We start from the raw sequence: 16,234 nt of genomic DNA, 5'->3' as shown, positions 1-16,234 counted from the left end.
TTCTATTGTAAATGTACCATGTCGCATTTGCAGCCAACATCAAATTCTGTAGAAGTTTGCAGGATTTATGAATATGTCACGTATGTCTTATCTGTGAAATTTAAACGTTAACAGTGTCCTAGTATTCAAATTATGCAAGGAAACCCGTTTATTTTCTAGACTTCACTGTCAGACACTATTGCGTGACTGACTGACTTCTTTTTTTCTTTGGTAACATAATAACGAGCTGTAAAGGGTACATGAACATTTGTCTACATCAATATGTACAAAATTAAACTGATCGAAACTTTGCGCAGCTCACATAGTACGACCATTCGGTACAAGGGTCTGAAAATCAGACTATTTACTAAAAGGATTGCAATCCCCAAAGTCGATTCGACAACTAACGGTCGTTATTGATGGAAGTTCTAAACTAGTATTCACTTTCAAACCAGTGGAATTTAACCTTTTCATTTTTTGGCTTGCAAATGGGATTTGGAACCATCTAGATTCGCTAGTATACCAGATTTGAATTACTGAATTATGGAAAAAGTCCTCAAAGGCGATGACTGTTGATGTATATTGGAGTCCCCCTCCTAACAAAAGACAAAAAATATGTTTTCTGCCTGAGGAGAGACCAAGGTTTCCACTTTCTAGGCAGAATGCCCAAACCGCTATATGACGTGATTTGATTTGCATAGCAATGCCAATCAGGACCGACTCACTTAGCGAGAGATATGAATTACATTGTTTGTTCAGCTCTTGTTATGTGAATTTTCCTCTGGTTTCGTTTTTGGACCACGTGACTCGACTGACATGCACCAGGTACCTCCTCAATGTCACAAGACTGTGAAATACGGACTCACGCAGCCTATATAAACTTTTTGATGCGGGTAATCAGTCACATTTTCATGAACATCTGATGGAACGGAGCACATTTGTGCAACAGTAATTTGCATAAGACTGATTTCTAGATCATTTTCCCTGTCACACCGTATGTTTTGGCATCTGTCAAACCGGATTCATGACACAGAGACAAACGCTGCTCTTATCTTGCGAAAGAGACACTGTAAACGCCTTTATAACACGTCCTAGGAGAGACCTCTCATGTCACTTGTTGCCAATTACTTTAATTTGAACTGTGTAAGATTATGTGTGAATCCTTTTAGCTCCGCTATAATTGGATAAATAATTCTGAGAAGAGGACTCGACGCCTTATTCCACGATTCATTTCGCATTTAGCAGGATCTAGGCAAACAGTGAGTACAATATTTCAATTTTGACTCGTTACATCTAAATTCTGTTGATCCAATAAATAGCAACTATATGTAAGCTCATCGAAATAAAGTTACATACAATCCAAGCATATATTGCAGTAACCCTAATCCTTAGTAAATATCATAAAAAGATGAGACTTATGTAGAACTGATTCGTCAGTATATAGTAAAGGTACAGAAAAAACATATAGAAAACTTAGATCTTAACCTCTTTCGGGATTTTCTGAAATTTGAATTACGATAAATTACAATTACCTATTCGATATGAAAGTCAAGAGAATCTAGAAGGGCGGAGACTATGTTGATTGAGAAAATAGCTAAATTGGAGGCTCGCCATTGTATAACGCAATCTGTCACTCTCTCAAATGAAATCAAACCGTGTATATAAGAGTTAGAGTTGAGTATTATCAGATCTCGTGCTTCATGGGTTTAATACGGTGAAAAATACAAGGATTTCATTAAATTTAGAAAAGAGAAACCAGAGGCAAAAAACAATTACAAAATTAATTGATGACGATGGAAAAACTGTGACGTCAAGTAGAGATATCCTGTTCACGGCCAAAAAATACTTTGATAAATTTACTCATCGTGTCATCCGCCTTCTCTGGATATCAATGATTTCTTGTTGAATGATATAGAATGTTCCAAACTCTCAGATGATTTGCAGAAAAAATGTGAAGGTCTTACAATTTTACAAGATTGTATTGATGCACTCAAAACTATGAATAACAACAAGAGTCCGGGTGCTGATGGTTTTCCGGCAGAATTCTACAAATTCTTTTTTAAAGATATCGGCATCTTCATGCTTAGCAGCTTTGATTTTTGGTTTAAGCATGGTTTAATGTCACTCGAGCAAAGAAGGGGGATAATTCATCTTATCCCACAAAAGGCAAGGACCCTATATATTTGAGTAATTGAGACCTATATCAATTCTGAATGCAGATTACAAACTTATTGCTAAATGCACCTCTTTAAGACTGAAAAAGGTTTTGCCGACCATAATAAGCAACGAACAAACTGTTTTTTTTTATCTGGTAGATTTATTGGAGAAAATGTTCGGACTGCTTTGGGTACGCTGGAATTCACAAATAAAACTAATCAGCCTGGATTGTTGTTTTTTGCAGATTTCGAAAAATCATTCGATAAGATAGAGTGGTCATTCATACTTAAAACATTACGATTTTTCAATTTTGGCATCGACTTGATCAATTGGATTACAGTTTTATATAATGATTTGAGCTCAAGTGTTATATACAATGGTTTTGCCTCTGAATATTTTAAAGTAACATGCGGGGTATGACAAGGCTGTCCGTTAAGTCCCCTCCTTTTCATCTTAGGTAGTGAAATATTAAGTCTCAAGATTAGAAAAGACACCTTGATTAAAGGAATTAAAGTAAACAGCACATTAATTAAAATGAATGCTTATGCTGATGATACGGTATCATATCTGGAAGGCCGTAACGATCTGTTAAGAGTTTAAGATATTCTAGAAGGATTTAATTGCCTCACTAGCCTAGCAATAAACAAAAATAAATAAAATCTCTTAATTTTGGTTATTATAAAGCTCACCCGCCGGACATTGCTTCGTCTGGGTTGACGTTCAACACGGGTATTACTACTTTTCTGGGTGTACAATTTTCGGTGCAAGATGCCTTTTTAAAAGAGATCGAGTCTTTACTTTTTACATTTATTTGGAATGGAAAAACAGACAAAATAAACCGTAAAACAATAGTTGGAGACTACGTAGACGGAGGTCTGAGAATGTTACATTTACCCTCAATTATTTCAGGCTTAAAGATCGCCTGGGTTAAACGTTTGCTTGACGAAAGTAATGTTGGCCAATGGGAATGTTTTTATGAAGTTTATTTGGTTCCATTTAAAGGAAATCTTTTCTGGTATAGTAATATTGATATAAACGATTCGAGTATATTGATTCGATTAAAAACATTTGTATCTGGGAAGTTGCCCAGTCATGGGCCTCTTTAACACTCGATACGGAAATCAGTCCTTCCCATATCAGACGACAAAAATATATGGAACAACACTATGATTCGTGTAAACAAAAAAGTATTATTTATAAAGTAGGAATAATTGAATTATTGGATCTTCTTGACGAAAATGGTAATATTTTTACTTTATTTCAATTTAGAAACAAATGTAAGTTTGAATACAATTTTGTAAAATGTTATTCTGCGAAAACGGCTATTCCCCATAATTGGAAAAATAATATCTCTAAATGTTCAGAGGCAGACCTAACAGCTCAAGAGGGAACGATTATAAATATAATGAAGGTAACGAGCATATGTCGGTATATTCATAATTTAAGTGTTCAACAGGTTTTTATTCCCCCTAAATCAATAGATAAATGGAATTCTCTGTTAAATATCCCAAACATAGACTGGGCTAAAATTTTCTTAGTTCCTGTTCGGTCATGTTTATCTACACGGATCCGTTATTTTCAGTTTAAGATAATACATCGTATAGTTGGTGTTAATAAATATCTTAAATTATTAAATATTTCGAAGTCAGACTTATGTTCATTCTGTTATAACTCCGTGAAATCTATAGAACATTTATTTTGGGATTTCCCAATCATTATTAGGTTTATTGCGGATGTCCGATATTTCATTTTTAGAGGATAAAGTTACTTTGCATAAAATTAATTTCTTATTTGGATTTTATGGAAACGTTGGAGTTCAATTTAATTTTATTATTTTATTTGCCAAATACTAAATATTTTCTAACAAATGCAAAAATAGCGTACTATCACTAAATTCTTTTTAATGCATATTTAGGTATTATCGTTCTCTTGAACAGTACATTTATGTTAAAAATTACAAATTTGTATCATTTGATAATAGGTGGAAAAACATTTTGTTGCTATTACAAAAATTAAAAAAAATCTTTACCACCTTGTCCTGTATAATCAGCTCTATTCTTGTTGTTGATTCTATTGGTTATATTATGAATGTATATATATATATATACTTATATATATATATATATAAATATATATGTATGTATATATATATATATATATATATAAAAGTGCGAGAATTCTCAACTCTGACATGACAACGGGTGTTCCAGAATAATTATGTAGGCGTGAAGAAAAAGGTCTAGGAACGTGAGACGTAGCTGTACTTTACAAGTTTATTACGAGCTTTCGGCTTATGAGGCCTTCTTCAGGTTCTTGCTTGTATGTTTGGCTGTCGGTGTGTTTATTCAGTTGATGTGATATATCACGACTATAGGTTCCCATGAAAGACACATTTATAACATTTAAATATGTCAGTGAACCGGTCAATTTTTAGGACTTATGCCCAAGGCAATCCTTGAACCACCATACGGTGGACCCAATGTTTGTGATCATTTATCATATACATATCTTTATTTATATGTTGACATTTCTCCACAGCCTGGACACCATTCACAATGGCAGAGAGGCTGAAAACCGAAGAGGTGACTGAACCCCCTAGTGATAACACACCAAGTACAAGGTACATATATGTTAAGCAGAAGTCCACTGTGAATCATGTATAATAGTTAAATTTACACTGGTCACAGAATGCCAATAATCACTTTTGAGAGTAGTTCAGGTTATTATTCTTTAAAATGTCATACGAATGAACTATTGGTAGTAAATATAAACGATGTTCGACGTCTGTTGTAAAACATGGAGGTGCGTTCGTGGAAATGAAAATATGACGTTATTCGTTATTCATCTCAGAGGAAAAGAAATGATAAACATCGAACTATCAGGATACAACAAATCTCTTTATCAGTACACTAAAAAACATGACCAGTATATTTGAAGTCTTGATATACAAGAACACGTAATCATTAAATATATGAATACTGCTAGTTCACATACTGGTGTATTATGAAAACGAATAAGTAACATTTTTGATAAATCTATTGTTACTATATGTTAAATCAAGGAGTAATTTTAATAACTCCTTTGTTAAATAATGGATTCGCATACCGGTGACTTGAAAGATCAAGCAGGATAGAAATTTAAAATTGACCAGAATATTTTGTTTGATTATTCACTCAGTGATACGAAATTCGTGATGTTGAATGATTAGAAGGCTCGATAACATGTGTAGTATAAATTCAATTATAAAATGCTTTTTAATTAAAAAAAAAAAATATATATATATATTCTAGTGGTCAAACGTCGAGGCAAACACATGGATTCGATGACGTCATCATCACAGTAGCAAAAGCCGTATCAGATGATGGTGATATAAGGAGACTCGGTCTTGAGCTGGGAGTCCAGATTGCTGATATAAACCGGGCATTGGAGACGAATTGGGCTGGAGGTAAAAAGACCAGTGATGGTAATGTGATACTGCTTCAGAATTGGGCTGCGAACGTCACACCATCCGAGCAACTTCCTATTCTTAGAGCTGCTCTCCAGGCGGCGGGCTTAAAAGAAATAGAGGAGACCTGTCTGCGAAGGAAAGGTGAATTCAATTTTGTTTAGAAACTTTTAAGATCCGCATTGTTACGGTTGGAATATTTGGTAAAGTTGAAACCAAAATTTACCTCATTGTTTGGCGAACCAAAATTGGGCATGTTTCACTCCGAGTAACAATATTTTGAATAATTTTCGGTAAGAAGTAATCCTAATTGGAAAAATGGGTGCATATCCAAGTTGAAGTTTAAATTGTCTGAAAATTGTTAGATACTATCTACATTGGAAATACGATACGTACTCCACTGATAATTGCTCCGCGATTAATAGTTTATACTATGGCTTCTTAACTAATTTGAAGTTGATCTGAAAGTATGTTGAAGCGTGTGATATTAAAGAAATGTAAACCAATGCCCTATTAAGGGGTGATGAAGTATTTTTTATAATACCCCCCCCTGTTTATTCATTATCATGATTTTTCGGGGGTGTATTCAACCTTGTTTTTTTTCTTCTTCAAATCGAACGTGGTTGCATTTTAAGGAGTTTATAACTAATGTTATGTCTAATGAAACCTTTTTCATAATTTTGCTGTCACGAATGACTGAGCAGCAGCTTTTCAAAACTTATTATACAAATGCTATTGTACCAGATTTTGGCTGAAGAAATGGAAGAGGGCCAAAACCCTTGTTATTTCAGTTCGAAATCAATAGCTGACTTAGTCCCATTGGTTTTGTGCATTTGTTTACAATCACAAATTTATGATATTCTCTTTGTTATGATGCCACACTCTTGGCTTCTCTCCCATCCCGTGTTTAACACAAGCCTTATCATTGGGTCATTAAAAATGGACAAAGCTTACTCAAGGGATCCTATTTTTTCATGAAAGTCTGCTGTCAGTACCTGCGGTAGTTATGAACATGTGTGTTTTCTTGCCTTCACTAAATCTTTGAGATTAGTAAACCTCTGAGTTTTCATGCGCTTTTCGAGAAAAAGACCAATATGCTCCTTACTCATTTGAAGTGATGCAATGGAAAAGTGAGAAGAATGATCTTAAATATCATGAAACAAGGAATTAGTTGGCTTTTAAAAATGATTTAAGGTTATCCAGTGGATTGAAACGAGGTTCTTTGTAAGCTTAGATATATTGGATCACTTTAATCAATGAAGAATTGACGCATAAAGACAGATGAAGCAGAATTAAGCTTTTAAAAGGATTTTAATAGGAAGTTGTGACTTGGTCTAGCGGTTCCGTTCGGTTTGTCTTTGCTCACACATTAACTCTGACTCAAACTTTGTCATTAGAATGTAGTATGACTGGACACTTCAAAACACACATCAATTACAAAGATTAACGTCAGGAAGGGTTGTCAGATGCCCCATAATTGTCCACTGATTGTCGCTTTTCTTGCCTCGGTTTTCGATAAAACTTCACGAACCTATATAGGCCAATATAGTGAACTTTATTGGGTACAAATAAGAAACACGTGATCTGGATTAAAGGGCTATATAACTACAATGTTGCGGAAATGGATTGACCGTTTATGAATTGGATGGAATCAATACACTCATTACGAAAATTAGGGTAGTCGGAAGGCCCTTTCTTATATCTCCGTTTTTGTACTTTTTTGAGGGAGGTGTGAACAAATTTGTCTAGATGTAGCCCGACGCCCCCTCCCGTACTTCGGTGAGAGGTTGTTAATATCTGACTTGTTCTGATCCTCTCTCCTTTTCAGGTGAACATGGTGAGATGACCGACGAAGTACAACGATTAAGAGAGAAGTTACAGGCTAGATATATCGAAGAATTTAGCCAGGTCAAAGTATCTCCTATGGACCCCAAATCACGCACATGGCTGCATCATATCTTCGTCAGTCTCATTTTAATGTTAGGGTGTAAAGGAGATCAGAAAAAAGAAATTCGATATGAGGATCTGTTCAGTTTTATTAAAAAAAAGACTGATAAAGGATTCATAACACGGTTAGCCTTTCTTGGAGAAGCTGGTGTGGGCAAATCGACATTATTTGCAAAAATAGCTCTCGATTGGGCGATGGGTAAATGTCTCCAAGATATCACTCTTCTCTTTCACGAATCATTTCGAGACATAGAAGATAGCCCCTTCTTTGGTGATATTGTTATGAATCATTTCCCAATTGACACAGAGATCACAGGGGAATGGATTGATAAATACATCACGGAGAATCAAAGGAAGGTTCTGGTCTTACTGGACGGACTGGACGAGGCTAAAATGGACATAAAATGTCCAAACCGTAAACTTGCTATCGTCTCGATCGCAAGAAGGGAGAGATTCATTGACACATCTGTTCTCATTAGTTCACGTCCTTTTGGAGCTGATCAAATCAAGAGCATTCCTAAAATCCATGAAAAGTACTCCTACATACTGGTTGAGGGTTTTACAAAAGAAAACACAAATGAATACATCAAACAGTTTTTCAAAAATGACAAAGCTTCTGCATCCAGTCTCATCCACTTCATAAACACTAACAGCGTAGTTTCTGAGTTTATGGCACCATTCCCAATCTTTTGCTGTATGCTGTGTAACATGTGGACTGTAGAATCTAAGCGCAAAACAACTGAGAAGCTACAAACAATATCCCAACTAATGAAAGAGATTGATTTCGCTCTTAGGGAACAATATTCTTCAAGATACACTGACAGTGAGGGAGGGTATCAATGTCATATGGAGAAGGCTGTTGAAGCCATTACAAAGGTTGGTCGTGTGGCCTTCGAGGGGTTGCTGAAAAATCAGCTCATCTTCACCAAAGAGGAAATGGAAGCCTGCGATGAGGTTGATGATGTTGATGCGGTGATGGCAGTAGCATGTCAGGTTGGGATTCTGATGGGGAAAAAGAGGTTGGCCTCAAAGGAAATCAGACAAATAGAGGGAAAGCAATTCATTCAAGAGTTCTGTTTCCCTCACAAGCTACTGCAGGAACACACCGCAAGCCTATACCTCGCATCGTTGTATAACCACAACCGTTCGGAATTCAACAGAATCTTGACACACAAGCTCTTAAATGACTACAAGGAATTCAGATATGTCTTGTACTTCACTGTAGCTCATGGAGGTGAAGTAGGAAAGTCGGTCCTGGAAGCCCTATGCGAGAAAGTTCATAACATGGAGTTCATCATTGATTGTGCATTTGAATGTCATGATTCAGAAGCCATCGAACCCGTCAGGAACCTGTTGAAGACGGAGACACATCTTACGTTACCACCTAGTCTTTCAAACGCCGCATTTCTCTTCACACTGGAACCAATAGGAAAGGAAGTAGTAAGTTTCGTGAATATCAAAATTATAATTCATCATAAATGTTATTATAGTGAGGGAATACTGTCATCCGTTCAGCTTTCAGTAATTATATTTGCAAATTTGGCTACAAACAAAAGGACAACTACACATTATTCTGTTATATTTTGTCAAGCCTTCTGACCCATAATCGTTTAGAACTGCCATGTTGTCATTATATAGGTACTATAGTGGGCTGTATTCCAATGTGTAATCAGTCTCACAGGAGAACAAGAATTATGTCACCGTTTGCCTCTTCCTCATATATAACTTTAAAGGACTTAGGAAAGGAAGAGAATAACAATGTATGGCTCTTTCAGGATTAAACAAATAGAAAAATCTTAGCCAACCAGACGAACTATAGAAAATATAGGTCATTCTATTTTCAATTTGCCTTCCATAAGTACCTCAATAGCTATCCACTTTTCAGGTATACTTATTACAGATAATTAGAACAAACGATAATTCTAAATTTGATTTGTCCTGTACATTTCACCATCCATAATTTGTTATGATAAGAATGTGTATTTGTATCTATTCTATTTACATAAAACATGCTGTCGGAATCTAGCCTATTGGTGAAGACATCAACAAAAATAACTTGATGTTTTGTTTTCCTTTTACAAACGAATGCATGCTATAAGAATTGTTTGCATGAATTAAACCATTAGCAGGGGCGGATCCAGGATTTTCCAAGGGGGGGGGGGTGCATGAAATGTACAAAAATGCGAGCGCAGAGCCCTTACGGCGTGGGATCCGGGGAAAAAGGGCCCCTGATAAATTTGGACCTTAAAGACGCACGTTCCCCGTTTTCCAGAGGGCGTTCAAAATACGTACGCACTGGCGGACGGTGCTAGCTGCCTATGGTCACCAACAGAATACGGCTCTTACGCAGATGGCATGTTCTGAATGCACGAACAATGCAGATTATCGCATACATGTGCCGAAGTAATACCAATCGCAGTTCGGCTCTAAAAATTCGGCTGCTGTTTCCGCCCACTTTCGTGACGTCACGATCGGCAGGGATCAGCTGGCTTGGCGAAGGCAGGCTGTACTACATTCACGTTAGTCCCCTGCGTGCGGTCCCCCCCCCCTCTCCTCGAACTTTGATTGACAGCTGTATGCAAATTAGAAGTCGATCTTCGGAACCAAGATGGCGATGACTAGAGCAGCGATAACTACACTGGCGGGATTATGCGTCTTAAGATGCTCTATAATACATTCTGATGCATTTCTGAATGTGTAAACTAAACATTTTATGTGCATATTTCCTAGCTTTTTTCCTGCTATTTTTTCGGAAGGAAAAGGGGCCTGCGCCCCGACGCACCCCCTGGATCCGCCCCTGATTAGCATGGTATGTTTGATTATAATTATTGAAAATAATATTTATTTATCGAATGCCAAAATTAATTTGTTGTGTAGGTAAGAAGACGTTCCTCGATTCGTGACACATTGGGTGTTAGTGAGTCCTTCGAAGCTAACGCACCATCGTCTGATGTAGCTGCAGCAGTAGGTCTCTTCACATTGCAGAACTTACGAGGGTTGCACATTAAAACCGAGCGTCTGGATGACAAATTCTACACAGGAATGTCTGCTGCAGCTCCACAGTCCATGGTTTCTGATTATTATATTAATGTTGATGAATTCTAAATCATAATTATCATTATTTCTTAATCGATGCATGCTATGTGTTGCTCAAAGTACAAATCCACTTCAAATATACCTTGCCTTTAACAGAAGCAGAGAAATCAGACAAATCAATTAAAAAAAAAGTTCGAGCATAATCGGATAACTATTAAGAAGGTTATGTATTTTTGAAAATTTATGTAAAACTAAAAAACAATGGAAATCACTTCACAAATTGCTAATTTGGTGTTCAGTTTGTGACGTCATGTCCTCACTATTTGTCAATTGCTTTATATAGTTTAATCCCATTAATCCCCCAAATCTTGATTTCCCCATACCTTTGCCCAGGTTATATATGATTTGTATCATATTGCTTGCATGACATTTCACAATTTTTGTTATGAAATTTGAAGAACTGATACTATTTTCTGAATATTGTTTATTCATAATTATTGAATTTTATATAAATAGTTTATCAAAATTCACATTTTTCATGATTTAACTGGAAAAAATGAGTGCATCCACACAAAAACGTATTACTATCAATCTAACTTGGATGCTGGTGTGAAGAAATAAGATTCTTAGGGGGAAAATAAGGAAATTTTTATTATCAATATAAAGAGAAAAAAAATAGTGGCTAGTGAGGACATGACGTCACAGACTCATAAGTGAGTTGCCAATTTGTGTAGTGATTTTCAAAGTTTTTTATGTTATTAAAAATTCATAACTTTCTTATTAGTTATCTGATTTTGCTCAAACTTTTTTTGATTGGTTTGTCTGATTTGTCTGGTTCTATTGAAAGTAAGTTATTTTTGGAGTGGACTTGCCCTTTAAAAACAAAATGTTACATTCATGAACAAAACTTGCTTATTTTCATTCATAATTTCGGTCACTTCTTTTCACAAAGGTGAGACGTCTAAGCATCATGAAAAGCTTGTAAAAAGGGTCTAGCTCTCCTCTTCCTTCCGTTCCACCCACATTCTCTTCCTTTTTACTTATCATTGATATGTATCTTCCTTTGTCAATTTTCTCTTTGTCTGTATGTGGCGGCGCTTGGGACATCAAGGAAAATCTAACCCCAGTCAAAGTCTTTGCCACCCTCCAATATAGGAAGAAATCAGTTTTAACTTTTATCTTTTTCTTCTTGTTCTTCTTCTTTATCTGATTTGTTTATTAGGTTAATCTTTATTGGGGATTTTTCACACAGGGATAGAAGATGATATATTTTACACTTCACACACTATTATAGGACGCAGGACATTTTTCACACAGGGATAGAAGATGATATATTTACACTTCACACACTATTATAGGACGCAGGACATTTTCCACTCGGGATGGGAAGAATTATTCACTTGACGCCTTTCCTTGCCGCCAGTGCACCCCTACACTTTTACAATTATCCTGCCGCAAGTTCAAGTTGATACACATAAACACGCTCAGTGACGTATAGACTGGAAAGTCGGTCTTTAATTATGATCATGATTGAACATAATTATCCATCATTTACAGCTGTACTAGTGTTATTACAATATTGAACACGTTCAAAAAGTAATATAATATAGAAATCATATAACTGTAACTGTCGAATTAACAAGGGAGAGAAAGAAGGTAAACAGTATCGCCCGCCGTCCTACCCCACCCCGGCACTTGAATAGGATCAAATTAGATATCTATATTTACTTTAAACAAAAAATTAGTATTTCGCATAATACTTTTAGAAAATATTTAAATTTTGACAGTAGTCGCAGGAAATTAATTCTACATATGCATTGTAAATAGACGGATATAACACTTTTATTCTGCTCGAACAGGCGCGGTCTCTTTTTCTAACTATCTAGAATTAATCACAATTGTTTGTCTTTCTTCATCTCATCTTTCTTTGCTCTTACCACACTCATTTATTTTAGGATTTTTTTCTGTCTTTCTTTCTCTGTCTCTGTATCTGCCTCCCCCTTTTCTCTCTCTCTGTTCCCTTGATTTAAAAGCCTAAGTAGATGTTGATAATGTTATATTAATTACCGTAAGAATATTTAAAAAAAAGACACGTCATCTATACTTGATAAAACTATTCAATTTATTCAACCTGTTCTGTCACATCACCAGATTGAGAACCTTGGGCACGTGAACCCAGGTCTGAGTTCTGCTGAACTGGATATGCCCACTGTGACGCTGAGTGATGAGTTCCACTCAACGATGGCCTCTGAGGCATTAAGATCAATGGTATACCAAACACGATTTCTATTCAATTCAATTCATCTTTATTCAACGATATAAAAGAAAATAGTACAATGCAATAAAACATATTGACATAAGCATATACATGTGTAAAATTAACATATCGTTAGGGGTAACCAAAAAAGATCAGGATCTTGTGGACTGGTGCCCCTTTGACAAAATTAACAAATTATAAGTAAAACATTAATAATAATCACAAGCAGTCACATCCAACACACACACACACACACACTCACCCAAGAGAAGGGAAGGAGAAAGAGAGATTACATGTACAGTGTACATATATGAGGTAAACTTGTGAAAAAGATATATGGAAATCAAGAAGTATATTTATGAATAAAGTGACTTTTAAGTAAGACTTTGAAGGAGGAGGCTGTTGAACATGGACGAATGATTGTATTTAAATTATTAAAAATCTTCGGTCCTACATGTTTAAAAGAATTATACATTGGTTAATAGAAGTTAATGGAAGGTGAAATTGGGAAGCTGAACGTGTGTAATACTGATGAAAATCATTATTAAAGTTAAACAAATTAATTATATTGGCTGGGGCCATTTTATGTTTAATTCATATATATGATAAATATTAAGTGTTTTAATTAAAAAAAGAGGGGGCGAGATGGCGCAAAATAAGGTGACTTTGTACAAATGCGTAAGGCTTTTTTCTGCAGTTTATGAAATGGTTCTAATTTGCATTTCGCAACGTTGGCCCAGGTAATGTTACAATAATGGATAAAAGGAAGTATAAGTGAATTATATAGCATGAATAAATGTTTTTTGGGTAGAATAGAACGCAATTTACAGATAATTCCGATATTTTTAGAGATCTTTTTTAGTATGTACATACGATGGTTTTGAAAAGTAAGTTGATTGTCCAATAAAACTCCAAGAAATTTCAGGAAGTTAGAAACATTCAAGTATATATCATTAATTTTCACTTTGATTGTATGAGGAGGAAACTTAATATTAGTTTAGAGAAATACAGAATACATGTTTTGTCATGATTAATTACTAACTTATTGGAATCAAACCAGTCAACTATTTTGCCTAAATCTTCGTTATTCTTATGTAGGAGCGTATTAAAGTCTTTATGTGAGGAAATGATATTGGTATCATCAGCAAATAAAACAAAATGAAACAATGAAGTAGCATTACACAAATCATTAATGTACAGCAAAAATAACGAGGGACCGAGTATGGATCCCTGCAGAATTCCGCATTCAACCTTCGAAAGAGATGAATCAAAATTATTATACCTTGTATATTAGGACCTATTCTGTAAATAACTATTAAACCAGTCTAAGGCTACACCACGAATTCCAAAAATACGGTAACTTATACAAAAGAATATTATGGTCAATCAGATCGAATGCCTTTGATAGATCAAGGAAAATACCAAGTGAATGAAAATTATTATGAATATTATTTAATAGTACATCATGTAGTTCCATCAGTGCAAGCTCACAAGAATGATTTGATCTGAAACCATATTGGGCATTAGTTAATAAAGTATTCTTATTTATATGATTAGCTATACGGCTATACATGATTTTCTCTAAGATCTTTGAGAAGCAGGGTAATAAGGTAATGGGTCTATAGTTAGAAAATAAATGTCTATCACCTCTTTTATACACTGTAACTATTCTACCAATTTTCATTTTGTTTGGGACAGAGCCCGTACACATAGATAAATTAACAATATGAACCAAGGGAACAGCAATTGAATGAATGACTTTCTTAATAAGATGCATGTCATCAAACCCTGCACCCTGCACTATTGGAAATGATTTGTTGCCAGTTTTGCGTTCTTTAAACCGAACTTATGGGGTAACCGTTTTTCACACTTTTTTAAGAGATCTTTATTTCCATCAATTATGGGGGGGGGGGGGGAGGGTGGTGGGGTAGCACAATATCAAATGTCCCACCATGTTTTCGACCTCCTTTATCATGAAGCTCAAGTATTGCTCTGTGCAAGACCAAACCATGTGTCAACGGGCCTTTTCTACTTAATTATGGCAAAAAAGATGGTAACGTTAATTTACCATACGAGGGCCCCCCCGCTTATTAACCGGCTAACTGATTCACCGCTAAATTTTCTCAGGGATTGGGCTCCCCTTTGCCCCCCTCCATTTAAAAAAGGATTAACTGCACTGGTGCATTGTAAATAGACAGACATTCACAGACACGGTCTCTCTTTTCTAACCATCAAGAAATAATCACATTATTTTGTTTGTCTTTCTTTATATATCTGGTCTTTCCTTGATCTTACCACACCCATTTTCCTCGGGGTTTTTTTTCTCTCTCTCTCTCTCTCCCTTCTCTTTCTCTTGCAAAAAAAAAATCTATGTAGAGGTTGAAAATGTTAAATTGATGACAATGAGAATATTTAAAGTAGATATGTCGTCTCTACTTGATAATACTATTCAACTTATTCATCCTGTCCTGTCACACCACCAGATTGAGGAGCTTACGCAAGAAATGGCAAAACTGGGTTCTGCTGCATCATCTCATTACGCGAGAGCTCTCTGCTCTATGCCAAATCTTCGATCACTGTGTCTCAACCGTATAAACCTGAGTGACGAGTTCTACTCGACGATGGCCTCTGAGGCATCAAGATCAAAGGTATACCAAACACAATTTCTAATGGAAATGATTTGTTACCAGTTTTGCATTCTTCATGCTCTGTTTATGGGGAACTGTTTTTGTTAACACTTTTTAAAAAGAAATCATTCATATTCATCAGTTACGAGTACTCTCATATCAATATTACAAATAGTTTGGCCATGCTAACAAGGAATAAATCACGTGAATACCATGGAATTTGGTGTCATAATGATATAGATTCTTGTAAAAGCGTGTTTTAAAAGCACGTATACTATAAACAGTATTTCGCATTCTATATTTAGAAAGTATGTACATTTTGTCAGTAGCTGCAGGAAGTTAATTTAACATGCGCATTGTAAATATACACACTTTAATTTTGCTAGAACAGACACTTTCTGTATCTCGTCTTTCCTTGCTCTTATGCCTAAGTCACACCTTTGCGTATTTGGCTTGCGTATTGCTGCGTATTTATGGCAAGCCGTTTCAACATTTATTAATATTTCTTGATATCAAGAAATGAATTCTAGATATCAAGAAATGGAATTCTTGATATCAAATATTACCATTGCTTTACAACAGAAAATCATTTCTTGATATTAAGAATTCATTTCTTGATATCAAGAAATAGGAATAAATGTTAAAAGGCTTGCCATAAATACACAGCATTACGCAAGTCAAATACGCAAAGGTGTGACTGAGGCATTTCCACACCCATTTCCCTCGGCTTTTTTCTCTATCTCTTTCTGCCTCTCAATATTTCTCTGTCTCTGTCCCAGTCTCTCT

General features: G+C 35.6%; 2 protein-coding genes across 2 annotated transcripts in view; both read left to right on the top strand.

Moving 5' to 3' along the window:
* The first annotated feature begins 281 nt into the window (after window positions 1-281).
* LOC105439442 (NACHT, LRR and PYD domains-containing protein 5-like) lies at window positions 282-10,655 on the top strand. Its single transcript, XM_030986635.1, has 5 exons — window positions 282-1,238; window positions 4,675-4,756; window positions 5,427-5,725; window positions 7,410-8,968; window positions 10,406-10,655. Exons 2-5 carry the CDS (start codon window positions 4,692-4,694, stop codon window positions 10,631-10,633), a joined length of 2,151 nt encoding a protein of 716 aa, XP_030842495.1. The 5' UTR covers window positions 282-1,238; window positions 4,675-4,691; the 3' UTR covers window positions 10,634-10,655.
* An 818-nt stretch (window positions 10,656-11,473) lies between these two features.
* LOC100889211 overlaps window positions 11,474-16,234 on the top strand; it is a 40,869-nt gene continuing 36,108 nt past the window's right edge. The window contains exons 1-2 of the mRNA XM_030986631.1: window positions 11,474-12,832; window positions 15,305-15,469. Coding sequence (XP_030842491.1) covers window positions 12,767-12,832; window positions 15,305-15,469 — 231 coding nt within the window. The 5' untranslated portion in view covers window positions 11,474-12,766. The remainder of the gene's footprint in view (window positions 12,833-15,304; window positions 15,470-16,234) is intronic.

Source organism: Strongylocentrotus purpuratus, unplaced genomic scaffold (genome assembly GCF_000002235.5).
Source record: "Strongylocentrotus purpuratus isolate Spur 01 unplaced genomic scaffold, Spur_5.0 spur5_scaffold_16, whole genome shotgun sequence".
Lineage (NCBI taxonomy): Eukaryota > Metazoa > Echinodermata > Echinoidea > Camarodonta > Strongylocentrotidae > Strongylocentrotus > Strongylocentrotus purpuratus.
Note: the sequence above shows the minus strand (reverse complement) of the source record. Positions and strands in the feature narration are given on the sequence as shown.

Bases quoted from the DNA above. Each gene is read 5' to 3' on its own strand.
- LOC105439442 (XM_030986635.1), top strand. From the start codon at position 4,692: ATGGCAGAGAGGCTGAAAACCGAAGAGGTGACTGAACCCCCTAGTGAT. The intron at 4,757-5,426 runs GTACATATATGT...TATATATTCTAG, and splicing joins GATAACACACCAAGTACAAG to TGGTCAAACGTCGAGGCAAA. The intron at 8,969-10,405 runs GTAAGTTTCGTG...TTTGTTGTGTAG, and splicing joins AACCAATAGGAAAGGAAGTA to GTAAGAAGACGTTCCTCGAT.